The sequence below is a fragment of the Mchenga conophoros genome, linkage group LG1 (assembly GCF_057382185.1).
Source record: "Mchenga conophoros isolate Kocher_MC1m ecotype Shallow Benthic linkage group LG1, M_conophoros_male_GT1.1, whole genome shotgun sequence".
Classification (NCBI taxonomy): domain Eukaryota; kingdom Metazoa; phylum Chordata; class Actinopteri; order Cichliformes; family Cichlidae; genus Mchenga; species Mchenga conophoros.
In genome coordinates, this window is record NC_140526.1 from 10,939,662 (window position 1) to 10,967,637 (window position 27,976).

Below are 27,976 nucleotides of genomic sequence, written 5' to 3' on the forward strand. Positions count from 1 at the left end.
GCCAAAAAAAAAAAAAAAAGTCGACATCAAACTGGAGAGAAAGCGTTCAATTATGAAATATCACGTGGAAGGGAGAGGGGAAAGCGATTTAAAAGCTCGCATTTTATATGGTCTCTGCTGGAGAAGGCGAGCCTTAAAGTTCCTTCAGAATGGGCAGTCTTCCCTCAGAAGCATCTGGACAACAACAGTATCGGGTCATAGAGTCGTGTCCTTAACTTTACCAAGTATGGGGGGAAGCCTTTTATTTGCAGGACTTTAAATTGCGTTAGCAACAATGGCATTCAACCATTTATCTTTTTTTAAATTATCCTTATGATTAATGTTTTAGGTAATTGTTAAGTAGATTGTTCAGCGCACAATGCGCTCAGTGCGCGCTGTGACGTAGAGAGGATTTTACTCTGAAGTATGCTTCACTTGTCGCCTCGTATTCCTCACTACATCAGATTCCACAGGCATTTTCCTTAATGGTTTACTAATAATAGTAACTCGGATTCAGTAGGTCTGTTTCCTACAGGACGAATAACGTCGCTTTTTCCATCTTCGCAGTTCTAAGAAGTTTCCCGCTGTGCGTAACTGAAACTTTACGCACAAACATCAAATCTCTCTAAACTCTTTTTTTTCTTTTCCCTTCTTTTCAGCCCATGTACACGGGAGTATCACCTGTAGTGTCGGCGGAGAACACTTGCGTATCCGCTTTTTGCCGGCGGGATAGCGGTCCTTATTCAAGCGCACCGACCCAGACCGTTAACTCCACCAGAACCCGCAGGGGGCCGTGAGAGCGCCGCGCCAGCGTGTGCTTCGTACTCACTGCAGAGAAGATGAATATCCAGGTTATGCCAGAGCACAAGCTCTCATCGGTTGCCCCAATGAAACAGTGCAATGTGGAGAAAAAAGAGGTAGAACTGATTCTAGTGAAGGATCAGAACGGCGTCCAGTACACAAATTCCTCGATCATTCCCACCAATGGTTGTCGCGTAGGTCCACCCGGATCCTCCTCCGAGGACAACCGAGAAACTTGGGGCAAGAAAATAGACTTTCTCCTGTCGGTTATTGGCTTCGCGGTGGACCTGGCTAATGTCTGGAGATTTCCTTACTTGTGCTACAAAAATGGAGGGGGTGAGTATGTGGCCTCTGTTTCTAATACGAGTGTATATAAAGATGCTTATTTATTTTTTTAATTACCAGACTGATTCTGTCACTAAATAGTCGTAATGTAACGGCAAAGATAGCGGACAGCGAAAATGAACTACAAATTACCCTAGGTGCCCTTAGTAAAATTTTCTTCTGTACTGGTGTTCCTTTATTGATGAGGATGAGGATGATGATGAGACGTGTGTGTAAAGTGTGTGTAAATCTGTTTTTATTTTATTTTATTTTATTATTTATAAAAATAAATTTATGTTTATTTCCTAAGCAAATAAAGTAAATATCCTTTAATTAACTAAATGAGCTGATGACAAGACATGAAATTAATGATTTGAAACTGTCAGATAAATAATGGAAAGTGACGAAAAATTAAAGTGGCTTGTGGCTCCTCATAAATTCTGGGGACAAGATAATCAACTTAAAATATATATTTTTTCAAATGTACTTAATAGCTTTAGCCAATGTATGTAAACTGGACTTTAATGGACTATGGATTGTTTACAAAACTACCAAACACTGCATTGATGCTATACAGCAGTGAGAGAAAAAAAGTACAGTGTGTGGTTAAATAAACAAAGGAATTTAAAACAAAGTGGTGTTTTACTTTCAACACTAATGACAACAGAGTGCTCACTAGAAGGTGCGCCCTATATGTTTGTCTGCATATGCATTCACAAAAACATGTTGTGGTCTGTGTTCACAGTGGTCACCTCTACCGCCAACCTGTCAATCATATAGGCCCTCAGCAAAATGTATTCATTACTGTGAATAATGTGTCAGTTGTGATGGACAATGTCAAGAACAATTCAATTGTGAGAGGTTGTTTCCATTTTGGTGGGTGTGCTACTGAGGCACAGCATGAAAATAGCCATGAGCCATCCCACTTCTATGTTATAGTGTGCTGCTTTTACAAGTATGTTATGGTTTGTGGCCCCTACCACTTCCTTTCTCCTTTTCCAATTTCATTGTACTACTGTACTATGTATGACTGTGCAATGACAATAAAGAGTTATCTTATCTTATCTTATCTTTCTTTTTGAATATTGTGTTTTGTTTGGCACTTATTTCACTATCAGGCACCCTTGTTAGGTTTTTTTTTTTTATATTTAATTGATATTATTTCTCTCCTTCCAGGTGCCTTTTTGATTCCCTATATTCTTTTCCTGTTCATTGCCGGGATGCCATTGTTCTACATGGAGCTTGCCTTAGGCCAATATAACAGAGAAGGAGCAGCTACGGTTTGGAAAATATGCCCCGTCTTTAAAGGTGAACTGTGACACACCCAAACACAGAGACACTCTACATTTACCTGCACAGCCATGTATGTCTATATACTTCACCCTTCACTGATCTCCTAATCTGTGTACCTGCTTTGGTCATGTTGTTTTTGCTTCTGTTCAGTGTCTTGCCCTTTAATTTTGTCCATCTGTTCTTGTCCTTTCGCCCTCAGAGGTGCATAGTGTCACTTTAAACTAGTGTCTGTCACATTGGCTCTTTCATCTCTCTGTATTTTCTTTAATCCCTCACCTATTGTACTTCCAACCTTGCAGCCTTCTGCAAATGTCAACTTTCCACGAGTGAAACAAAACCACACTAGGCCAATGTTAACAGTACGCTAAGGAAAATAGATGATTACAATTTAATCACTCATATTCGACAGAAGAACACTGAAACAACTCCAATAAAACCCAGTCTATTTTAGATTTACAGAAAAGGACAGTGACCTCACTGGAGTTTGCAGCTAGCTTAAAACCTTTAATTTATTACCACCAAAATGACAAGTGCTTTTCATATTATGTAAACCAACTGTAGACGCTCAGAATATTTAGATATTTTGTCAGAATAAGAGTGAATTGTTTTTCTCTCCTTGTATTTTTTTTCCCAAAGTCTTGCCCTCCATATTTTCGCTGGCACTGATTCCCTACTGTTATCTTTATGAGGATAACTGACTGCCAATATGTGCCAAAATCTTCAGATGCTGATTTCAACAGCTCTTTGCAAAGCAAAATTCTGCAATGGTATTACAACACAGTTAAAAAAAATCAGCAGGAGTGCAGAAAACATGTGGATAGTTACTACCTAAAAACAAAACAGATCTACAGCGTGCAATAGAATGCTATAGTCTGAATAGCTAGTGGACACTGTTTGGCCACACATTTTCATAGATTATAGGCCTTGTACTAAAGTTTGTATGCTCTCTTTTGCAATCTAACAGTGAAAGAACCACTGTTAGGCTAAGTCCATCACTATTACCTGCATCAATAAATTATCTTCTGCATCTTCATAGCAACAACTCAGGGTAGCAACATGTTGCTACTCTGCCACATGTTATTATGTATCTTACTGTTCAGTGAGGTAGGTTGTTGCTTTCATATAATGTTTATACAAGCTACTCCATGTTCATATATTGTTGTAACTCTAGTGTCAGAAGCTTTAGAACTTTGTTTTACAATACTCATACACATGACTTACACTTGTGCTCCTGGCAGACTTTAAATATTAGTAGACTAGTGTGCACCTGATGACTTAGACCAGGGGTCCCCAATCCCAGTCCACGAGGGCCAGTGTCCCTGCAGGTTTTAGATGTGTCCTTGATCCATCACAGCTGATTTAAATGGATAAATTACCTCCTCAACATGTCTTGAAGTTCTCCAGAGGCCTGGTAATGAGCTAATCATGTGATTCAGGTGTGTTGACCCAGGGTGAGATCTAAAACCTGCAGGGACACCGGCCCTCGTGGACTGAGATTGGGGACCCCTGACTTAGACAATGAAATATGTAGGAGAATAAAACTAATCAACTGAGAAGAAACCTAATCTTTTTTTAATCACGACTTATGCAACCAATAACTGTTTAAACTTCATTTGACAAAATGTACAAAAAAAGTTAGTATAAAAACTTGAAAAGTTTAACAATAAAGGAGGTATTACAACGTGTATCTTAAAAAAACGCCAGAGAAGTCCCTCTGTCTCCACTGTTAAAACAGCACCAGTCACTGCTTTTGTTGGCTTTTGTGCTAAGGCGGATTTGTTTTTTTTCCTGCGTAGAATGAGTGGGTGATGGGTTTATGGGCTTCTCTGCTTCATGCAAGGACATTACATTCCAGAGTAGGCAAAATAACCCACCCAGAATCCATGAAAATATAGTGGATATATTTGTGTGTGTGTGTGTGTGTGTGTGTGTGTGTGTGTGTGTGTGTGTGTGTGTGTGTGGACAGTATTTCTGTTTTCAAAATACTGGTAAATTTTCAGATATGTGTATTTACCATTTACTACAGTCCCAATGAAAAAATATAGGTGCAGGTCATGGTAATGGCGAAACGATAAAACAAAAACTTGTTCCCATGTCTGCAACCTATAGTGCTTATTTGCCTGTGTTACCCATTGTTTGTTGATTATATCGCTTTCTCTTGAGTAATGGGTGAACTCCACCTCATTTTCCATAGTTTATTTATTATACCTCCAGCTTTATACACTTATTTTTACAAATTATCTTGAAAAAAACCACATTGGAGTGTTTTTTAAAAAGAACTTGACAACTGCATGAATTCCATATTGTGAGAATAAGCCGTAATTTCTTTCTCATTAATAACCCAATGTTCCTTAGGTGTGGGCTACACTGTGATTCTCATAGCCCTGTATGTTGGCTTCTACTACAATGTCATCATTGCTTGGTCACTCCACTACCTGTTCTCCTCCATGACTACTGAGCTGCCATGGCTCAAATGTGGGAACAGCTGGAATAGTGTGAACTGCACTGAATTCAATGGATCTCTTCCTGATAATAGCACATCATACGCCAAGAACAAGAATACACCGGCAGCAGAATACTATGAGTAAGTGATTTCTGAAATTAATTTGTCAGACAATAAACTATTTAGAGTACTGGATTTTCAGCTATAAATGTTTTCACTGTAAAAGGCTTAAACATAAAAAGTTGAAATGCACTCTTTGAAGTGAATGAAAACACTCCATCTGTTTATACTTCAAAGACAGCCAGTTCTTCCCCAGCTTCTGTGAAGACTGACTGTGCAGTCCAGAGGAAGTCTGTGAAATGATTTGGACAATACAAGGGACACATGCTAAGCATGACGCACAGAATACATTGACAGTGCACCACAGCCAATGAGCTTTTCAAGATTTTTCACTCCCATTCGGCTGAGCATGTATGTTTATTTAATCAGTATATATAGTTATCTTTCAAACTTCAGGAACCCTTAAACTTGATTTGTTTTAGGTACCAAATACTTTTTATTTAACACAAAGAGGTCAGTATTCACATGCAGGCTCTAACCTTTTGGATTACGTCAGATCCTCAAAGAAGTGATGCAATATTACTTAAAGCATAGACAGGATCCATAAAACCACATCTCAGAATATATATTCCTCATGTATTATTGAGCTTCATTCACAGACAACAATGGGGTACTTTAAGACAGATCTCGCACTGCAGGGGACAATAAATCCTCCTGCTTACAGCTAGCTTTGAACACAGGAGCAATGCCAAAGCACAGCATGAGGAAGGCCAACTGAGTCAACAGTTCTCTTGCTTCACCTTTTGAGCTTAGTTTGTAACACGAAGTTAGTGTGTATCAAAGTTCAACAGTAAAACAAACTGTAAAATATAATGCCTTCAAAAAACGGGTTGTACTTTACATGGTTTACCAACCTAAGTGCCAAATACAGCATTTCAGTGCAGTACATTATAGGCAGAAGACAGCAAGCGTGTACACATATTGTCAACCAATTAAACTGATATGACAAATATTTTAGGAAGTAGCTGTCAGTTGATTATTCTTTGGTGTAGGGTCTAATGATCCTATACCAGCTTGTTTATTGGTTGTTTTCAACCAAAATTAAAAAAAGCCTGATTATTGATACAGCCTTTGTACCCTCAGAGTAACACTAAAATATCTGACAAAGACCTAAAAAGTGTTTAATAATAACTCATTTGAGGTTTTTCACCTCACTGTTACCTTTCCTGCAAACATCTGATGGGATTTTATTATAGCATAAAATAATGATTTCTAACTATTGTTAATTTTGAATAAAATTCAATGGAATTTTATTCAATGGAAGTTTATTCCACTGAATTCTTCTAGAACCAAGTCTTTCCATTTGACAGCTATCTTGCCAATGGCTCAAATCAGATTGTGGACACAATTAAACTATCTGGCTTATGAGATCATTGAACCAAGACCATGTGATTCATGTTATGTTACTAAAGCAAAAAAAGGAGAAAAGAAAGTATACTTGCGTACATTCTTAGTATGTTAAAAAATAGAGCTAGGTTTCTGTAACTACATAAGTGAAAATGTGGTGAACCTCTATTGCATCAGTCGATCAACAAGAATTTCCTCTTTTGGCTTTTGATTGGCTCTTTATAGATAGAGGTGAGACAACCAATTCTGTTGCATGGATTGCAGTTTTCTCATAGATTTGTATTATTTTGAATGATGTCCCTGATGATGTCCTTTTTAAAAAAAAATCTTTTTCCACTTCTTTTATATCAAGTCAGTTGAGAGGAAGAGCTTTTACATTACATATACAGCAAACATACACTATGGCTGACCTGGCCTTATATAGGTGATATCAAAGTAAATTTTAAATCATGTAAAAGGGTTTAGCTTGGAAGACGTCAGCTGCAGGAGTCACGTAAGGACAGCCAAAAACATGATCTCTGCCAAAAAATCTGACCTGGGGAAAAGAGATTTGCTGGGCACTCCTCTGTGATTAATATGATAACTTTTACAGTATCAGATCAAAGAAACCTTCCAAACGTTAAATACCCAGATCACTGAATCATTTCAATTACCATGAAACATAGTATCTTTGCTGTCTCATTGCTTAAAGCCATACATGTCAAAAAACCACCGGCTTTCACTTAATATTTAGTCTAATAGTTTGCTTCAAAGTACTTTTGAAATGGCTAAACTGCTTTGGGAAACCTTACACAATTCTAAATTGTATTTCTGTAATTTCTTAATAAAATAACATAATGACTAGGCTTTGTTTACAAAAAACAAACTTGTAAGAAATATAAAACTCTTTTCCATCTGGTCTGTGCTGTAATTTGGTTTTTTAAGCTTTCAGTAATATTACAGTATGATTCCTCTTATAACAACAATTTCTGGTCTCTACCAACTCCTGAAACAAATATCTGACACATTAGATGTGATTCTATACTTTTTTGCTAGCTATATAATACTAACTGTGAAAAGTGAACCAAAGTAATAAAATGAAACAGAGCTGAAAAATTAGTGGATTCTTTCAGTTGATTTAAAATAAGAGCCAGCATCCAATGATACATTGTATGTTGTGTGTCTACACTACTTCACACAATCCAGTTTTCTTCTTAATTCACTTTTGTTTTTTTGTCTTATATTTGTTGTTCCCAGGTACTAAAGCTTTGGGCACACACTAGGCTCCATCCTTAAGTCTCCCTGATGACAAGTGTAATCAGACATGATTCATTAGATCTGATTAAAGACAGATTCTGTAAAAAAACATGTTCCATGTTTTCCTCCTGTCAGAGTATATTATTAACATAAATGATGAGCTTATCAACCAAAGTTACAACTAGAAATATTTTTTTAAGTCAGCAACACTAACTCCTTTCATTATCGTACACAATATCTATTCTCTACGGATCTAGCCTGAAAGCAATCACATCTGATGTTATGTCAAGGATAACTAGACTTGATAAATAGCTCTCATTTGAACTAAAATATCTAATTTCACAGACACTTGAAGAAACTGCCTTTGCTTCTGCCGCACACATGAATTTAACATTTGTTGAAATAATTGTTCCAATCACATGTAATTTATTAAATAAAGCAGATTAAAATTACATAGAGGTGTAACTTGACACTCAGGACTTTGGTCCTGAGTTTTACATGTGCTTTTTCAAATTTTTTAAGCAACTTGAAAACCAGGCTGAATGTAAAGTAGTGTGCTAGCTTCAAATATACAGAGATGAGTAATGGTAACAGTGAGTGTTGGGATAGCAGAACAACTGGCTTAGCGAGTGACGATTAGACTAAATGTGTTTAGAGTAACTCGGCCAAAGGGGCCTGGATTTATGTTATAGTGCGCATGTACTGGCAGTGCTTTAGCAATGCTATCAGATGAGCAAGGAGGCTCTGGGGCATTACAGCATAACACTAAGACGAGGCCTACAGGCCAGAGCAGAGACTCTCAGCTCCTCTCCTCAAATAAACTGATGTCTTCACACGAGCATCTTCTTCCCCAAAGACCATATAGCTTTGAATACATTATCTGAAAAAGATCAGCAAATGTCTGTCTCTGAACAGTCTTCAGTTTGCATGTCCTTGAGGATACTTGTGTCGGGCTGTTGTGTAAGCAACCTGAATATCAGATCCAAATCCAGTTCCACTGCTTATCAGCCCATAACATTGCATGCCAATTGAATTTTATCTTTCTTGAGGAAAGTCTTAGGGCAAATGTGAAAGGAACAAAAGTGCTTTTAAATGTTTAACTGCACGATAATGATATCCAATTAAAATCAAACCAACTCCCAGTACTTATCAGCTCTGGAGCAACATCTAACAATTTATAATATCATGACCTGGCTTGTTTTTGGGTTGTTGCCCATCACAAGCGCTCATTGGGACAGGCTGATCTCTTGGGGTCCATGGATGCAGAATCCTAAATTGATGCTTTGGAAAGCATTTTTCATGCATTCCAACAACCGCCTCCTTTCACAGTGCTTTTGAGTAGATCTAAACATTTTATTATTATCCATCCATCCATCCATTCAGAATCAGAATCAGAATCAGAATGGGGTTTATTGCCAGATGTTGAGGTTTACAACATTAGGAAATTGCTGCGGTGCTTCAGTGCAAACATAGTGTCATAAATAGCACTTAAATAGACATGAAAAAAAAAAAAATAAAAGTAAGAATAAGAATTAAAAGTGCTATGTAGAAAGATATGTGCATGAGATATACATGAGATATATACATGAGAATAAGAATAGAGTGCTACGTAGAAAGATATATACATGAGTGCAGGTGGTGATCAGTGCCAAACATGAAATGATGCAGTGACACAGCGTAGGGTCATGTGTTGGTGGCGGGGACAGTCATATGGTTATTGTTCATGTGACCAACAGCAGAGGGGAAGAAACTGTTCTTATGGCGAGAGGTTCTGGTGCGAATGGACCGGAGCCTCCTGCCTGAGGGGAGCAGGTCAAACAGACTGTGTCCAGGGTGAGAAGGGTCAGCTGAGATCCGAGCTGCACGCCGCAGTGTCCTGGAGGTGTACAGGTCCTGCAGAGATGGGAGTCTGCAGCCAATCACCTTCTCAGCAGAGCGCACAACACGCTGCAGTCTCTGTTTGTCCCTGATAGTGGCTCCAGCGTACCACACGGTGATGGAGGAGGTGAGGATGGACTCGATGATTGCAGTGTAGAACTGCATCATCGTCCGTGTTGGCAGGTTGAATTTCTTCAGCTGCCTCAGGAAGTACATCCTCTGCTGGGCTTTCTTGATGACGGAGGTGATGGTGGGCTCCCACTTCAGGTCCTGGGTGATGGTGGTACCCAGGAAGCGGAATGAGTCCACAGAGGTGATGGGGGTGTCAGTCAGGATGATGGGGGGGAGTGGGGCTGTGTGCTTCCTGAAGTCCACAATAATCTCCACTGTCTTCTGGGCATTCAGCACCAGGTTGTTGTGGCTGCACCAAGACACCAGACGTTCAACCTCCCTCCTGTAGGCAGACTCATCCCCGTCCGAGATGAGTCCAATAACGGTGGTGTCATCTGCAAACTTGATTAGCTTGACAGACTGGTGGGTGGAGGTGCAGCAGTTGGTGTACAGGGAGAAGAGCAGAGGAGAAAGAACACAGCCCTGAGGGGAGCCGGTGCTGATGGTCCGGGAGTCCGAGACATTCTTTCCCAGCCTCACATGCTGCTTCCTGTCCGTCAGGAAGTCAGTGATCCACCGGCAGATGGGATCAGGCACATTCATCTGGGAAAGCTTGCCTCGGAGATGGTCGCTTCCGCTTGTCCTTTTCAGGGTCGCGGGGGGCGCTGGAGCCTATCCCAGCTGTCATAGGGCGAGAGGCAGGGTACACCCTGGACAGGTCGCCAGTCTGTCGCAGGGCTAACACATAGGGACAGACAACCATTCGCACTCACATTCACTCACACATTCACACCTAGTGGCAATTTGGATTATCCAATTAACCTATCCCCACAAGTTGCATGTCTTTGGACGGTGGGAGGAAGCCGGAGTACCCGGAGAGAACCCACGCAAACACGGGGAGAACATGCAAACTCCACACAGAAAGACCCCGGCCTGATGGTGGAATTGAACTCAGGACCTTCTTGCTGTGCGGCAACAGTGCTAACCACCGTGCCACCGTGCTGCCCATTTTATTATTATTATTTTATAATTATTATTATTATTATTACTATTATTTTAAATAAATTCCAGATGTTGCAACCACACCTAAAAACAGCAAAACCAGCATTTCATTTATCTGTTATCTTAATCTAAAGAGAAAATCATACTATTTTCTATACTCTTCAGCCAAACTGTAGATATTTCTTAGTAATAGTAATGAATAACTGTATAAAAACAGATATTCATTATGTCTGTGTTGGTTCTCATTCATTCAGGTCATGGTAGTCTAAGGAGCTTGGAAGAAAGCGACTGGACTTCTTTACCTAAAGATCTTTAAAAAAAATTCACTCACTTTCTTTTCAAGCTCCTTAGAAGACATTCATAATCAATCCAACATTATGTGGCACTTTGAAACTTTTAAAAGTAAAAATTTCTATTTGGTTAACAATAAAAGAAAGATCTCATGAGTTTATCCATCTATGACCAGTGTGTAGTCTTATAATCTTTGCCCAAAATTAATTTGATCATCAAGAAAAGTCACTGTAAAGATTCAGAAGAAAATGCACTCATGAAGACATTGTTATCTCATTTAATTCCTCTATAACTTAAATTTGCCAATTTTGTATTGCTTCTAAATGTGTTATGAAAGAAAAGTGATTTTTTGATGTGCTGGAAGACATACTAATATTTTAGGATGACATATTAAGTAACCTGAAAGATGAACTTTTCACCATACAATATGTGTACAGGTTTTTCTAAGCATTGGACGCTGTGAACTTCCTTCCCATTACTCTAGAGCAAACATTCAAAGAATGGCCTAGCAGATGAAAACAATATTTACTGTAGATAGGGAAGGAAGAGATACCATTTGTCTGTCTTTGTTTCATTATGTCATAACACTGCACTTGAATCTTTGAACCACGACCTTTAATCTTACAGTAGCATTTTGCTTGAGGAATAGCCTTATAAAAGTAGAACAATGCCATAGGTCTTTATTGACAGTTTCAAAGCATTTGTGTGCAGTTGGGTGACAAAGGAAAGCAGTTAATTCACTTCGAAAGCCTGGAAGCTAGATGCGTTTTCATCCAATTTCAAACAACTTTCATCCCTTAAATTTACTGTCAGAGCCGGGCAGGCCTAAGTGTTTGAGGTGTGGACCCAAAAGCAGACACTGGAGAGAAAAACTAAGTATAACAAAAAGCAAGCTGTTTTTTAATGCTGATATCAAAACAAAAAACAAGGCAAAGAGAGCTTAGAAAAAATTAAACTAAAACCTAAACTGGGATAAACTAGGTTTAACAATGAAAACCATGACAAGAAAACATTAACATTAAACTGAACAGAAGCATAAAATAATCCTGGGACCTGATGTGACATGATCTAAGGCGAACAGACGAAACAACGCTGAACAGAGGGAGACAGAGGACTTAAATACACAGAAGGGTAATGAGGGAAGTGGAAACACCTGGGAAAACGCAGCTGACACAAATGAATCTGAATCAAAAATACAAAATAAACTCAAAATGCTGGGACACAGATCAAGCCCCCTTACATTTACAAGCCAACAATGTTAAGTGACAAACTAAGGAAACCATCAGCTACTAGTTGGAAATGTTGGGACACATTTGTCCCACAAGTTGTTTTTACCCAGGACACTTGTTAACTTACTATTTTTAAGACTACCCGAACTGTTGTAGAAAATGAATGAGCTTATTCATCAAAAAGCATGTCTGGTAAGATATAGCTTCAGTGTAAAATAAATACATAAATGAATTTAAGATGCTTTATCTGTGACAACCTATGCTAAAAGCAGTGTTACACGACAGTTTAAATTGATATATAGCACTTGTTTTTTGTATAATTTTTAATAGATATATGATTTATGGCTTTGTTATTTACCAACAATGCTGTGTAATTCTTCAAAAATAGCTTGTGAAATACTAAAAATTGTTTGAATGGAAGTATACACTGCATGAAAAGGGCAAGATAAACCCTCTTGGTGTCATGATATAATGCTATTTATCATCTTTTGCAGACGGGGTGTGTTGAATCTTCATGAAAGTAGTGGTATCGAGGACCTGGGCTGGCCTCGCTGGCAGTTGGTTTTGTGCCTGGTCGTGGTAGTCTTCATCCTGTACTTCAGCCTGTGGAAAGGTGTCAAGTCGTCCGGCAAGGTACAGCCATGGATCAACAAACAGTTTTCTTAGTTTTTTCTCAATCGTTTTATACCAAGTGGGATGATTGTTCATATCCACAGTTCATTGTATTGCACGTTTTCACTGAAAAAACGGTTCACTGAAAAAAAAGGAAAGTATGATTTCCTTTTTGTTTTCTGTTTGTTCCCTACTCAGGTGGTGTACATTACAGCTACAATGCCCTATGTGGTCCTTTTTGTGCTGCTGATCCGAGGCATAACTTTAGATGGGTCTATGGATGGCATCAAAGCTTACCTCTCTATTGACTTCAAGCGACTAAAAACTTTAGAGGTCAGAGACAGACTATGAAATTCCCTGTTTCAGTGCTATGCAGATTTACACTTTTGTGCTTTTTTCAGATGCTGAGTTGTTATTGAGTTGTTGTTAGGAGTTAGGTCATGAAACCCTCAGGTGCATTACTTAACCTGCTGCTGCAAAAAAACAGTCATGTCAGTGTCTAAGTCGATTTACACAGCCCACTTTCTGAGTTACTGTTATGTAGTGGGTGGAGTATGTCATGCTTAGGGTTAAATGCTAAATTTCATTAGTGCCTCCCAGACTGAATGAATGTACAGTATATGAATGAATGTGCTCTATACACACAATCTTGAGACACAGTCTTCCACTGTCTGAGCTCATGTATGTGTGTAAGGGTTGATATTCATGTTTTGCAAAACATTTGCACAACATCCATAAATAATATACCTGACATGTTTTGTAAAATAGAGCCTGGTGTTCCTGGCTGATTAAAAAAAGGTGCAGGTAGACAATGATTTGTTTTCTCAAAGATGATATTCAGGGAAGTAATGAAAGTTAGTGTATTCACGTCAGCCTATGGCTGTGTGGCATTTTAGGTGGGAACCCTCTCTTTAGGAATTGATACATTTTCTTGTTACTTTTGGCATAGGTGTGGACTGATGCTGCAACACAGATATTCTACTCGCTGGGTGCAGGATTTGGTGTGCTCATTGCATTTTCTAGTTACAACAAATTTGACAACAACTGTTACAGGTAAAAGTTTGCATTATATTTGTGATAATCTGAAATAAGCCCACTGCAAAATTTATCCTGCTGCTTTTAAGCTGCCCTGTTTTTTCAGCTTTTAATTGGATTATGCTGCAGAGGTGATCTTAATCTGTCTAACTTACCCCAATGAACAGGTGTTAGCAGAGCAGATAAAGTACAGGCCAGGAAGAGCTGCCAAATAATAGCCAAAGGCTGTATGTTCACCGGTCTGTTTAAATGCTGCTTTTCCTCAGGAAACGTAGGAAATGTGGTTGGAGACTTGACTAATCTTTTCCACATAATTAGGTTGCAGTTGTCCTCTTACAGGGAAATGTTGTTGGCAAAACACTTTGAGTTTGACCTATGGTATATATATGTATATACATATAGATATATATGTATATACATATAGATATATATGTATATACATATATATATGTATATACATATATATATGTATATACATATATATATACATATATATATGTATATACATATATATCTATATGTATATACATATATATCTATATGTATATACATATAGATATATATGTATATACATATCTATATGTATATACATATATATATGTATATATATATATGTACATATATATATGAGACGCCCTCTAGGATGGTAGAGAATGTGAGTGTGTGTGTGTGTGTGTGTGTGTGTGTGTGTGTGTGTGTGTGTGTGTGTGTGTGTGTGTAGAGTGAGAAAGAGAGAAAGTTGTCTGCTTTGTGCAACAGGCAGACAACGCTTGCTTAAAAATAGCTTAAATAAGTGAATATTATTATTAACTGCTTATATTGTCAAATAAGTAGATAATAAATAATAGTCATAACAGAGGCCTCCAAGCTAAATCTTAACTACACTCTGATATATGCATTATGGAACCTGCTGTCCTGTCCTCTCTCATTTATTCACGTTTGCTAAACCCCAAACTAGGCCTCTTTTGCCTTCCTCCTCTCATGTCCCATTTAGAAATGTGAGTGGACTGCTGGCAGGTGGAATTTGCATTATGCCCTTAGTGGCAAATGAGCAGATTTGAACTATTTGAAAGGCAGCAGCCTGGAAGAACAAGCAAAGTTGGAAAGAGTTTTGTTTGAATACCAACAGAGACAGAACACCAGCTAAATAGTGAAAATAATGATAATTAAATAATGAAATAAAAGTCCTACTAATTAAAACTTAGCCTAATAATTTTCAATTAACAAATGGAAAAGGAAGTTATTATGACAAAGAAAAACAGCTTAAAATAACAGGAAGTCTAATATCAAAACACACCAGATTCCAGTTAAAATCTAATCATGTTTGTGTAATCATTAAACTATTAATAAACTATGTTAATTCGTCTTATTAAATGAAAATTGTAGGGGATCACATACAGAGACCTGTTTAACGAGACAGATGTAAATGATTTCCCCGGGATTGTGATAAGAGAGGACCCAAATGCGGGCACTGACTTTGATGAGATGAGTGAGCTTTTCTTTATAAGTAGAGATACTACAGACAAAAGTGGAGGTGTTGAGGACAGCAACTAAGAAATAACCTAAACTGGAAAAACCTAACAAATGAAACTGAAGCCAAAACTCACAGGATGACATGCAGAGGAACACAGGGAGACTCAGGGAGACAACACAGACAAACCAGCAACAAGCACGAGAAAACACAGGGCTTACATAGTCACAGGAGATATCAGGCAATGGGGGACAGGAGGGGAACAAAGCTTGGAGAAATCAGTGCTGACAAGACAAAGAAGCAAAGCAGAATACACTAACATGAGACACAGACCTTCAAATTAAAACAGGAAGCATACAGAGACAGCCTGGAGGAAGAAAGAGAACATGAAGAAGCACATGACGGGATAAGGAAACAGAACACAAGGAGTGGGAACACGGCACCAGAACTAACATCACAATGTAAACACAGATACACAGAGGGCAAGTACACGAGGGGAACCTACTGAATACACAGGGAACTAAACAGAGAATACAGCACAGGTGTCGAACTCCAGGCCTCGAGAGCCGGTGTCCTGCTAGTTTTAGATGTGTCCTTGATCCAACACAGCTGATTTAAATGCCTAAATTACCTCCTCAACATGTCTTGAAGTTCTCCAGAGGCCTGGTAATAAACTAATCATTTGATTCAGGTATGGTAAATGTATAGCGCTTTACTAGTCCCTAAGGACCCCAAAGCGCTTTACACAATCAGTCACCCACCCATTCAGACACTGGTGACGGCAAGCTACATTGTAGCCACAGCTGCCCTGGGGCGCACTGACAGAGGCGAGGCTGCCGAATACTGGCGCCACCGGGCCCTCTGACCACCACCAGTAGGCAACGGGTGAAGTGTCTTGCCCAAGGACACAACAACCGAGACTGTCCGAGCCAGGGCTCGAACCGGCAACCTTCCGACTACAAGACGAACTGCCAACTCTTGAGCCACAATCGCCCAATGTTCACCCAGGGTGATATCTAAAACCTGCAACCTAAACTAGAACACTGGACACTAAGGAATAAACTAAGATTAACAAAAATAACCTGAAACATTAATCATAATGCAAAATCACAAAGACACAAACAACTCAAAATGCTGGGTCGAGAGACCCAGGATCCTGACATTAAATACATTTACAGAAGTGAAATGAATACAAATAATTGAATAAAAATACATTTTTCACAGCCTATAAACTAAAAATAAATGTCGAAAGGGGTGGTGTTAGGGGGTAGAAATTTTTTTGTTGTTGAGATGAGTCACTCACTAAACCAATAAAGATGTCAAGGTCAAGTTGGATTTGTTCTTTTGGTCTAACAGCAGCAAGTTAGTGACCAAGCACCATAATCGCCTTTCCAGCCACCTACTAGAAGCAAGGGACAAAAGTTTCTCATTATGTATTATATGTAAATCAATCCATGAAACATTTGAAAGATAACAAGTAACATTCGGCTTCATTTTAGCTTTTTTGCCTTCTTGACCCAGTACAAACTGTGATGCAGATTACCATAAAAGAGAAGCACTTATATTAGCAGTGATTTAACAATGTTTGATGCCATAGAATGTGAACGAATGATACTAGCTCATTGGAACTATTGTGTACTATAAAGATCGAAAAGGTCGGATAGTTGGCACTTTTAAAAATAGAAGGTATACCGAAAAAAAGAAAACTGTTCCTTCTTAACTTTTTATTTTTGCATGTGCTTTCTTAATCTAGGGATGCTCTCTTGACCAGCACTGTGAACTGCGTTACCAGTTTCTTCTCAGGGTTTGCCATCTTCTCTGTGCTCGGCTATATGGCTAAAAAACATGGGGTGAAAGTAGAAAATGTGGCAACAGAGGGTAAGTTTTCACATAGCAGCAAAAGCATTCGTAAGACTGACATCACTCACTAACCTATGTTGCTGTAATGCATTTTATATGTGATTTTTAACTTTGGAACGATTGATACAGTATTCGATCATCTGTACTTAATACTGAATACACATAGATACATACAGGAACGCTGAATTGTTCATTGTATATACAGGTGCAGGTCTGGTGTTTATAATCTACCCTGAAGCAATTTCAACACTTCCGGGCTCAACATTTTGGGCCATTGTGTTCTTCATCATGTTGCTGACTTTAGGCATTGACAGTGCAGTAAGTACTACAGACTATTACAGCAGCTCCTTAAACTAAACTCATATCCTTACAACTGAAAGTGGACCGCTTATTTATAAACAGTTATTTTCCAATTATCTCTATATTTTATATATAAATATATAATTACTCACACACACTGTTGGGGAGTAACGGAATACATGTACCGCCATTACGTATTTAAAATACAAAATATGAGTAACTGTATTCTGTTACAGTTACCATTTAAAAAGGTGGTATTCATAATATAGTTACTTTGCTGAAATAAAGGGATTACATGGCGGTCTTTTCCTGTTTCATATGTTAGACTATGCCCTCTCTATTTTTGGTTTCAACGCCCAGACAAAACACGCATTAAGAGGCTCTATTGCCTGTGTCTCAATCTCACGGCCCATGTCACCTCTACTTGCAGCCCGCATAATGACGTGAAGAAATATTATTAAAAATTATTGTTCAAAAAATTATTTAATATGAAGGCAATAGGCAGAGTGTTTACAATCATAGCTCTAAAGAATGTAGCCTCATGGGCAGTGTAGTCCAGTTGTAAGTAAGCTATTAAGACTGGACTGTACACTGTGTTCGTGTTTTCTTCCGAAACAATAAGTTCCTTTGGAGCAGCCTTTCAACGCTTCTCTCTGTCTCTCGTTAGCAAAGTTGACCCAGACAACAAACTAAAGCTAGTTTTCGGCTACGAGCCCGACACGAACCCGATGTATTAGCCAGAGGTCCCTTTATTACGGTTCGGAGCCGCGGACCTGTTTTATATACGTGCGGAATAGTTTTCTATAGATCGCTGCAAAAAGTGCAGCCTTACCTAATGTCCACCCTACTGTTACTCATTTTATATTAAGATTTAAAAATCTAGTTGTTAAGTAATCCAAGGTATTCAGAATACGTTACTCTCATTGAGTAACGTAACGGAATACGTTACAAAATACATTTTGGGGCATGTATTCTGTAATCTGTAGTGGAATACATTTTAAAAGTAACCTTCCCAACACTGCTCACACATTATGCAAGTGGAAAATAAATATGTTAAGTTGTAAAAATATATAAAAGCCCAAAGACAAAAATAAGGCAGCAGTTGTGTGGTGAATGTTACAGCTGAAATACATTATTATGTATGCACAACAAGAAATAATTTTATTAAGAGAGACAAAAGTGTAAATAATAATGTGCACTCTGAGAAAAATGTGTTACTGTGGTTCACAAATGATGCAACAAAAGTAGACACCTCCAAGCACAGTTGTAAATGCAGCAAAAAGACATTGAGGAGCAATAGAGCTCCACTCACACCATACTCAGAGGTCACATATGGCCAAGTTCCTTTAGCACTGTCTACACAAAAGTGTCCACAATGGTTTGACCTTAATGTGTACACAATTCTCTTTCAGTGTGACATGTCGTATGTTGCTTGGCAGTATTGTCGACTTGACAGTTAAGTTAACATTGTCAAGTTAAACTACAACAACAGGATAGATAAGATAGATAGATAAAAAATTAACTTATCGATCCAATCACTTATTGCATAGAACAGATTGGGGTGTGTAATAAAAATATTAAACAGTATAACGGTATTTATTTCATTAGACTCTTTATTGGCACAAAACATGAAAAATGTTGGTACATTTAAACAAAAGGAAACTAGCATAATGTATGTGTGGCTTCAGGTGTCATCAAATGATTAGCGAACAACATGCCAGTAAAAGAACAGAAATATAATAATAATAAAATGAATGAATAAAATAAACAGATAATTGACAACTACAAACATAAATATTAATAGAAATATTGTTACACTATAACCAAATGAATTTTTGCATGAAAAAGCTCTTATATCATAAGTCATCTAGACTGTCAGTCATGCCAAATACCTAAAGTTTGTATTTTGGATATTATTAACATATTTAAAGATGATCTGCATCCCTGTATCCCACTCTAATCTTAGGACAGAGTAATAACTATTTCACAATTATTATTATTTCATAAAATATTGTACAGATTTGAGGATTTCCAATTATTTTATAATATACCATATCTATCGCCATTTTGTGTGATATGTAGATATTTCACTAAGGTTTTTCTCCTCTTGTAGCTAAAACACTGCCATAACAGTATTGACTGAAATTGCAAAGTTGCAGTTGTATGATTGCCATTGGAGTTCACTTATGGCTCAGATTCAGTTCTGAGTGTCTTGTGTCTTTTTGTGTGTCCCCTCCCAGATGGGTGGCATGGAGGCAGTCATCACAGGCCTGTCAGATGACTTTAAGATTCTCAAAAGAAACCGAAAGCTTTTCACCTTCGCTACAGCTTTTGGAACCTTCCTGTTTGCTCTGCTCTGCGTTACCAACGTCAGTATGACTGGATGTTTATCTGCTTATTTACTTATTCATGAATATCTAATTAGTAAATATTGTTTTAAATATTTTACTTTTGTAATATACTTTTGCTTTGTAAAACACAGCTGACATTTAAAATGCAAGGGACTCAGTCTCATGACTTGATGCCATCACGAAACAAACTCTTTCAAAGAAAAAGACCAGCTCTGATAACAAATCATAATTTAATTAAAGCCAATATTCAGTTTTCATTCACATGGTATCACCAGCAAGGTAAAATTCATGCTGACTGTGGAAATATAAACTTTGGAGACAGGATGAAATTGTGTTAGTGAATCACATGGTTTATTCCCTTTATCAGATCAGTAAAATTATTAGTAAAGTGAATGATGCCTTTCTTTTGGCGTATTCTTGAGAAAGGAAACAGACCAAATCAAAGATTTACTTACGTCAAATGTGCATGGCATATCATCCTGAGATGCCAACTCCACAAACTCAATTTTAAATAATCTTTTAGAACAAAATTTGTATATGACGTCTATTAGTTCATTTACGTTGAGAGAGACTTGTTGGTTGATTTCACCAGCTGCATTATCTTCAAAGTAAAACAGTTATATATGGCACACACACTAAATGATGGTTCTTTCCTGCTTTGTAGGGTGGAATGTATGTCCTGACCTTGTTAGATAGGCATGCAGCAGGGACTTCAATACTCTTTGGTGTGTTGATCGAGGCCATTGGAGTGTCGTGGTTTTATGGTAGGTATGCCCATGGTGTTCTTTATTATTTAATATTCTGTTAAGTTATTTATCTGTATATCTGTATATGTATCTATATTATACAGATAGGTATCCAATTAAAGTGAGAGGATGAACATTTATCCCATTAAAATCCTGTTAGGATTTTACTGGTATGGAATTGGTCCACTTGTCTCCTTTGAGGGAAAGATCTCTGCAAATCAGTGCAAAACTTAGTTGTTCTCTGTCCTGTGAACCTGAATTGGATTAGCAGAAGAAAATGGATAGATAAGACAGAAATTTAAATGGTGGAAAAAAGCAGACAGTCTGTCATAGGTTAAGCAAGGGAAGACCAACAAGCAGAAAATTAAGTTTAGTGATGAGTTTTGCCTTAGTGGAACACATATCCAGTTTGCATTTGTTTGTATTTTGCACTATTGCAGCACAGGGATGAACAAGATAACATACTTGACTTAAAAGTGTCATTAAGAGAGTTGTACAGAGGCAGAGAGAGAGAGAGAGAGAAAAGTGAATAAACCAAGTCCAAGACAGAATACTTTTTGGCACATCACACCTATCTAATCTTTTAAGTCATCTGTAGACAAGCAAAACTGGATAGATATAGATAGATTAAAATATCTAGGAGGCAGAAAGAAATGTTGATAACAACATGGTCATTTCTTTGAAATAATGATATGAATAAGATGCTTGATGGGTTATGTCAGGTTTAGATTATCTCAGGTCACTCATGAAAAATAATAGTGGACTATGAGGGTGTAAACCATGTTGCATTTTCTCCTTGTGTCCAGTGAGACTACATGCTTGGCACAATGAGCTGGCTGAAGCCTACACTGATTAGTAACCTTCGCTGTTTAACTTTTTATGCTCGCCCCAGGTGTGGATCGCTTCAGTGAAGATATTGAGCGAATGATGGGCTTCAAGCCAGGACTCTACTGGAGGCTGTGCTGGAAATATGTCAGCCCTGCTTTTCTGTTGGTGAGAGCGGCAACAACAAGAAAGATTGTAGTCCGATACTCTGGGACAGGCATAGTATCTGAGCTCAGACCAAGACACAAACTCAGCAAGGCCAGATAAAACTAAAATGTTTCAAGAATCAGTGACTGGATTTCTTGGAATTATTATTTACTTTATGTATTTATTTATTTAATTTATTTGAATATCTTGCATTCTTAATGTTTGAAAGCTGCATTGAGGTCCAGTTCAATTCAATTTAATTAAATTCAGTTTTATTTATTTAGATGGCCTGTATTTGTATAGCGCTTTTACTAGTCCCTAAGGACCCCAAAGCGCTTTACACAACCAGTCATCCACCCATTCACACACACATTCACACACTGGTGATGGCAAGCTACATTGTAGCTACAGCTGCCCTGGGGCGCACTGACAGAGGCGAGGCTGCCATATAGCACCAAAGCACAACAATAGCTGCCTCAAGGTGCTTTATATTGCTAGGTAAAGACCCTACGATAATCCAGCAGGTCCATTTCATTCCAGCATTAAGTTTCCTTCTCAGTGATACAGTACTGGTTAGCTCATGCAAGATGTAACATGAGAAATAATAAAAAACAGAGAAAGAATAGAGAACTTAAAAAAAACAAAAACATTTACTACACCAGAGAGAGCACATATGCACATAAGCACAGAAGGAGGGTGGGATAAGGGAGAATTGTTTGAACCTTAGCGTGCCTCCTGGCGAGTTCCTCACTGGCAGGTGGATTTAGCAGTGCGCTATTCCACGTGCATTAGAGGAAGCGCATTGCTCGATTCACTGTTATGCAAAAGTGGGTGTAGACAGCCATGTGCTTCCTTTAATATATATGCGTGGTGGTTTGCAGAAATTAGTAAAATTACATATTGTAATGAATAATAACAAGTTACCATTGTTTATGTATACATTTTCGTATACAGGGAATTCCCCGGGTTACATGCTTTTGTACACCAACAGAATACATATCCTTCCTGAAAACTAAAAAGTTTAATTTGTTAGTAAGCTAGGAGATAAGTAATATGGCAGCGATATGGCAGTGAATTCAGTGTTTACTTTTTAAGTCAGTGAATACACTTAAGTGTCCATGTGTTTCTCTGTGTGAAGTAATAATTTGTTCTGGACTACAATTTAGATTTACAGGCAAAAATGTCTTACAAGGCAACAAACTCTTGTGGCCATTAGAAGCATTGCTGTTTTTTTTACAGCCAACTTCATTAAAGAATCTGAATGCATTCATTCATTCACAAGACTTGGGAAAATACTGTCTCAATGAATGCTGAAAGAATTTGGGATCAATCACATGCTTTCCTCTCATATATTAGTACACGAGAGATGGAGAACAGTTTATTGAAGCATAAACAGTTAAACAGATTAAATTAGTTTCATAAATATCATTTTTCAATCATGTTCTGCACATGTGTGTTGCTTGTTAGGGATAAGAATTGATAAGGAGTTAGTGATTCCAATTCTATTATCAATGTCTTATTGCTTTAATTCCTTACTGATTTTCTTTTTGTTTTTCACTGGGTTGTTATTGGCTCTGTTGGTGTCACCACCATCACTAGGCAACATTTCAAAGGCATTCCATTAATGCAAATTAATTGCCTATTGTGTGGGCAAATGTTTGTGCATGGGGGAGAACTTTACTGTTTTTACTGTAATCAGTATTGGGGTTGTTACTCAAAAAAAGTTATTTATTACACAAATTACAAATTTGTGTAATATGTGTAATATGTGTAATGGAGTATTTTGCATAATTAATTTGAGGAGAAAGTAATTCATTATATTACTTGTTACATTACTTTTGCATTTCTCTGTAAAATGACCCAAAACACATTGTCTTAAATTACAATTTAACAATGTAAATCTATGGGCTATAGTCCCATACACCAACACAAATCTCTATCCTAATGACACATACAGTATATGATCTTTATCGTAGTATTGAGATATGACCACAAACCCAACAACACAAAGCAAAGATGGACACAAAGAGACTTTAAAGTGATCGCTGCAGTGATTCTACTTTAGAAACATGGACAGGTATAAGTGGAGGCTGCAGCCTGATTGCTCATCTGTTTGCTACCTTTTGAAATTTTGGGTCTGGCTGCTGGGCTGCCAGCTTTGAGCACTCAGCTTTAACATCAGTCTGGGTTTTTGGCTAGCTTAGCATTAGCACAGTGTCTGTGCAGATGGTTGCAAAAAGCTAGGGTTAACAACATAATGCAGTTGTTTCTGTCCTGGTTTTCACTTTACCATCGTGCTCTCGTCCTTTTAAAAGTAATGGTCATATCCACACTCTACACTCCACAAGAAATGAAATCAGCTGATTGTAGCAGTGCAAGTGCTAAGTGGAAATGAAAAGGGGAATCAACAGGCAAGCAATTTAACAATTTTGAAGAACTGATCAGATCAATTCTCAATTCCCATCCCTATTGGTGATTTAAATGTAGTACTCAGTTTCTGATCATCTAATTATGCTTCTCACTGGTTCTCTAAATTGTCTAGAAACCTTTAATTTTACCATACCTAAATTATTAAAACACAAACGAAATCATAGACCCCTTGTATAGCTTTTTGCTTTTATGAACATGAGCACAATTCTATAATGAGCAACAACCTGCAATATGTACCAAAAATCTTCATGGTTACACCTGCAATTAAAGACCAGATGCATTTTATATCCGTTTTAATTCTTCCTTATCTAAAACCTCCTCAGTTTCAGGTTAGTTTTAATTAGTCTCAATTAATAGTTCTAGTTGTATTTGCAATCTCCCTACTGCAAACTGCACAAGAACCTTACACATCCTCTCCAAAACACTCTCCCGCCAAGCTGTAACCCTGTGTAAAAACATTAGTCAGCAGTTACATGTTAAGCTCCTTCAACTCCCCATTCACCTGGCTGAGCTTTTATTTCACTCTTCTGTTTACATTCCTGCCTTTTATTCTTTTCCTTTTTTTTTGCCTTTGTTGCCTGTTTTACAATTCTATGCATGTTTTATTTCAGACATTAAGACCATTATCACTCCAAATAGATCTTACCTTTATATTGTGTCTATTATTCTCTTTTTCTTCTCTTTTCTGTTCTATTTTCAACAGTTTGTGGTAATAGCCAGTCTGACATCATCAGACCTGAGCTATGATAACTACGTCTTCCCTGAATGGGCCAACCAAATCGGCTGGGGTGTGGCATTGTCCTCCATGCTGATGGTTCCTTCTTATGCGATGTATAAGTTCTGCAGTCTATCAGGAACCTTCCGAGAGGTTTGTATCAGGATATGTTCAGCACACAACGTTTAAAAGTAACTGTATTAATTTCGTGACTCATCCAAGTGACTTCTTCAGTTTGTCTCTCCCACTGAAAACACAATTTCCAGATAAACAGGTTCAACTTTCTTGAATTTCCTTACCTGGATGATTAAGTGTGTATCAAGACATATATATATATATTGACTAAGGTTTTCAGCAGGCTGATCATTGAAAAGAAGCAAATATAAAAGACGTTTTCACTGTAGGAAGCACTTTGTTAGAAACATTTTAAAACAAAAATCTAATTTATCTATATTCTTTGATGGATATTTTCTCATGGGTCTCATCTGTCACTGGAAAAAAAAACATTCATTCTGATCATTTGCTAGTCCAATATTTCACCATGGACTTCAATCTCGCACCCAAAGCAAACATCATTTTTTGCTTAGATTAACCTGTTTTTGATTTGAAGGATCATCGCTCAGAATTATTATTTCTTTTTTAGTGCAAAGAGCAACTAGAAGTATAAATAAGTAGTTGGTGAAAAAAGCATCACTCTTCATACGTATACAATACACATAAAATAGAGCATCAAACACAGTGAAAATTAATCTTACATAAGAGTAGCTAGATTCAGTCACTTCCATTGGTGTACACTAATGCTGTGTGAATTTGCTTTTGTTAAACTCTTGAGACCTATATTGAACACTTAGCAGTTAACTATTGTTAACGCCACTCCATTGTAACAATTCCTTCATCCTTCTGGCATTTCCCATTGATCCTCAGTGATAAATATTATTCTCAGGTTTCTCAGGGCATGTGCTGAAAACTATTATGATGCCTATTCATTTTTTTGGCTGAAGTTTCCTCATGATAAAGTATTTTGCATGTTCTTTAGAAGAACTCATTCAAAAAATCTATCTATCTATCTATCTATCTATCTATCTATCTATCTATCTATCTATCTATCTATCTATCTATCTATCTATCTATCTATCTATCTATCTATCTATCTATCTATCTATCTATCTATCTGTGTGTGTGTACTTAATAGAGGACATGCTTCTGTTAGAACTGATTTGTCGTAATTACTTGTTTTGCAGAGGATAGCTTACTGCATCACTCCAGAACATGAACATCACATGGTTGCTGAAGGAAAAGTCCGGCAGTTCAAAGTAAGGCTCACATTTTTTTGTTTAAATATGAACTGGCTAAATGGCTGTAATTAATTTGGATTTGAACACAGGTGTGTCTACTAACTATTGACTATTGACTATTGTCTCAAAGTGTGCATGAGAGGCAAACAAAATGTATGGTAGACTTACAAATGTAATGTAATGTCATTTTACTGAACAGAGAACAATATCAAAATATAATAAGGTACTTTTAGCATGTTGATAAAACAGACCCTTGTGAGTAAGCAATGAAGTATGGATGAGTATATCTATTGTGTTACAGCTCAGACACTGGTTGGCCATCTGATCACAAATACAGTACCCAGAATGCTATCATCCATCCTCACATCTGGTGTCTGAAGTTCCTGTGTGCCACCTGTGGTCAGACAGACAAGAAGAACAGTAGGCTCCAACCTCTCTCAGCAGCCTCCCTCTTCTCTCTGCATTTACCACCCAAGGCCTTTGTTGTCAACAGTGGCTTCAAGCATTTTGATTCAAGAGCCTGCCTGCTAACATTTGGAAATCATTCTACAAGCTTCCACTACCAAGGGAGGATCACACTGTGGGAAAAATTTACAGTTATTTGCTCATGATTTTTATACACCTTAGTTTTCATTTTGTACACTTTTCATTATCTCTTGGAAGGTATAAAACTTAAAACAGAAGCAATCCCATTTCCCTGTATACTACTAAACAGGGGACTAAAAATGTTATAATTTTGAAACTTGTTTTAAAGATTCTTTATTATTGCGTTGTTATTGGAAGAAAGTCTTTATTCTTACCATTCTGTGTGCACAGTGACTTATCAATGTCAGTGCCTTATCAAGCAAGACACTCTATGTTTCTTACAGTTCACAGACAAAGAAATAAAATACACTGTGTCGACTCAGGAACCCACTACAATCCAACCGCTTTGTGGATGGCAATCTCCTAGTCCTTTGACACAAATTTCAAAGAGCTGGGAGTCAACAGTGCATCAAGGTCAAGCTCTTTATCAAATGAAAAACCAAGAAGAAACAATCCTTTTGTGTCACACTGTGTTATAGTAAAGGGAATAATGCATGTATTACTCCAAAGCTTCAAAGAACAGTGGCAGGCTTCGTTCAGCTCTTACGCTTTCAGAAGCATAAGGAAAACTTATAATTAAATCTTAGCCTCAAAGAATGGCTAATTTATAACCTGGTTAGTCTCTGGCTGCTCACTTAAGGTGCAGGGGAAAAAATTCACCAAAACAAATGGCGTAACTGTTACAAACAGCTTTGTATTTGTGTTGTGTGACTTTTATCTTCCATTTTTTTGTCTGTTTAGTGCTTCTAAAGAATCTCTGTAGCTTTTCCTTCAAGGAGACAATGAGAGAAAGGACAGTGAGAGCATGTGTGTGTGTGTGTGTGTGTGTGAGGGTGTGTGTGTGTGAGTTGTGTATTGGGATTATGTTGCAAACCATGCTATATGCTGTTAGCGCACATTACACAGAATACAACAATCAAATGCTTCGTTTTCTTGTGCTGTATATTAATGATTATGTTATTTGATTATAACACTTATATTTTCATTTGAAACACGACTTGTAGTGTTCCTGTTTTCATCATCATAGAAGTGCCAACAATTTGTATTAGTGATATTTTTTATCTTCTCCTGTTTTTTGTTTTTTTTTTGTTTTGTTTTTTTATTGGGATGAAGTTGAAGGAGTCTAACCTTGAATCATAACAGAAAAAGGAATAAAGCCACAAAGAAAAAAACAAATATATGTGGAATATATAAGAAGATATAGAAATATATGAATATATTCTTTTGTTATAGCTAATATTGTATTTATCAACTTGTTTATAGCAAACCGTGAATGTAAAGTATTTTAAACGTAACTGTCCATAGTCATAATATAGTGTTTGATGTATAGCTAAGAAAAAAAATTATATTCCATGTAACCTTGGGCTACTTTGTCACATATGAATGTGAAAAAAAAACCCACCCTGGCTTTACTGGACTACGTTTAGAGTAATGCTATGTACAACACCAATGTCCTATTGATCGTGAGTGACAAATGTCTATGAAGAATTCTGAAGTATCAACACGATGATAATAAAGAATTTCTTCTATACAGTTTAACATTGCTTTTT

General features: G+C 37.5%; 1 protein-coding gene across 2 annotated transcripts; it reads left to right on the top strand.

Moving 5' to 3' along the window:
- Positions 1-76: 76 nt before the first annotated feature.
- On the top strand, positions 77-27,961 carry slc6a2 (solute carrier family 6 member 2). 2 transcript variants are annotated; one of them, XM_085254821.1, is made up of 15 exons: positions 77-224; positions 639-1,116; positions 2,281-2,412; positions 4,753-4,981; positions 12,549-12,687; positions 12,865-12,999; positions 13,616-13,719; positions 16,926-17,050; positions 17,238-17,350; positions 19,573-19,701; positions 20,348-20,447; positions 21,322-21,422; positions 24,535-24,699; positions 25,788-25,859; positions 26,143-27,961. In XM_085254821.1, the coding sequence occupies exons 2-15, from the start codon at positions 819-821 to the stop codon at positions 26,164-26,166; spliced, it is 1,866 nt and encodes a 621-aa protein (XP_085110947.1). In that variant the 5' UTR covers positions 77-224; positions 639-818; the 3' UTR covers positions 26,167-27,961. The 2 variants fall into 2 exon arrangements, with proteins under 2 accessions (XP_085110947.1, XP_085111031.1); XM_085254905.1 differs by lacking the exon at positions 77-224 and having other exon boundaries at positions 240-1,116.
- Positions 27,962-27,976: the final 15 nt, after the last annotated feature.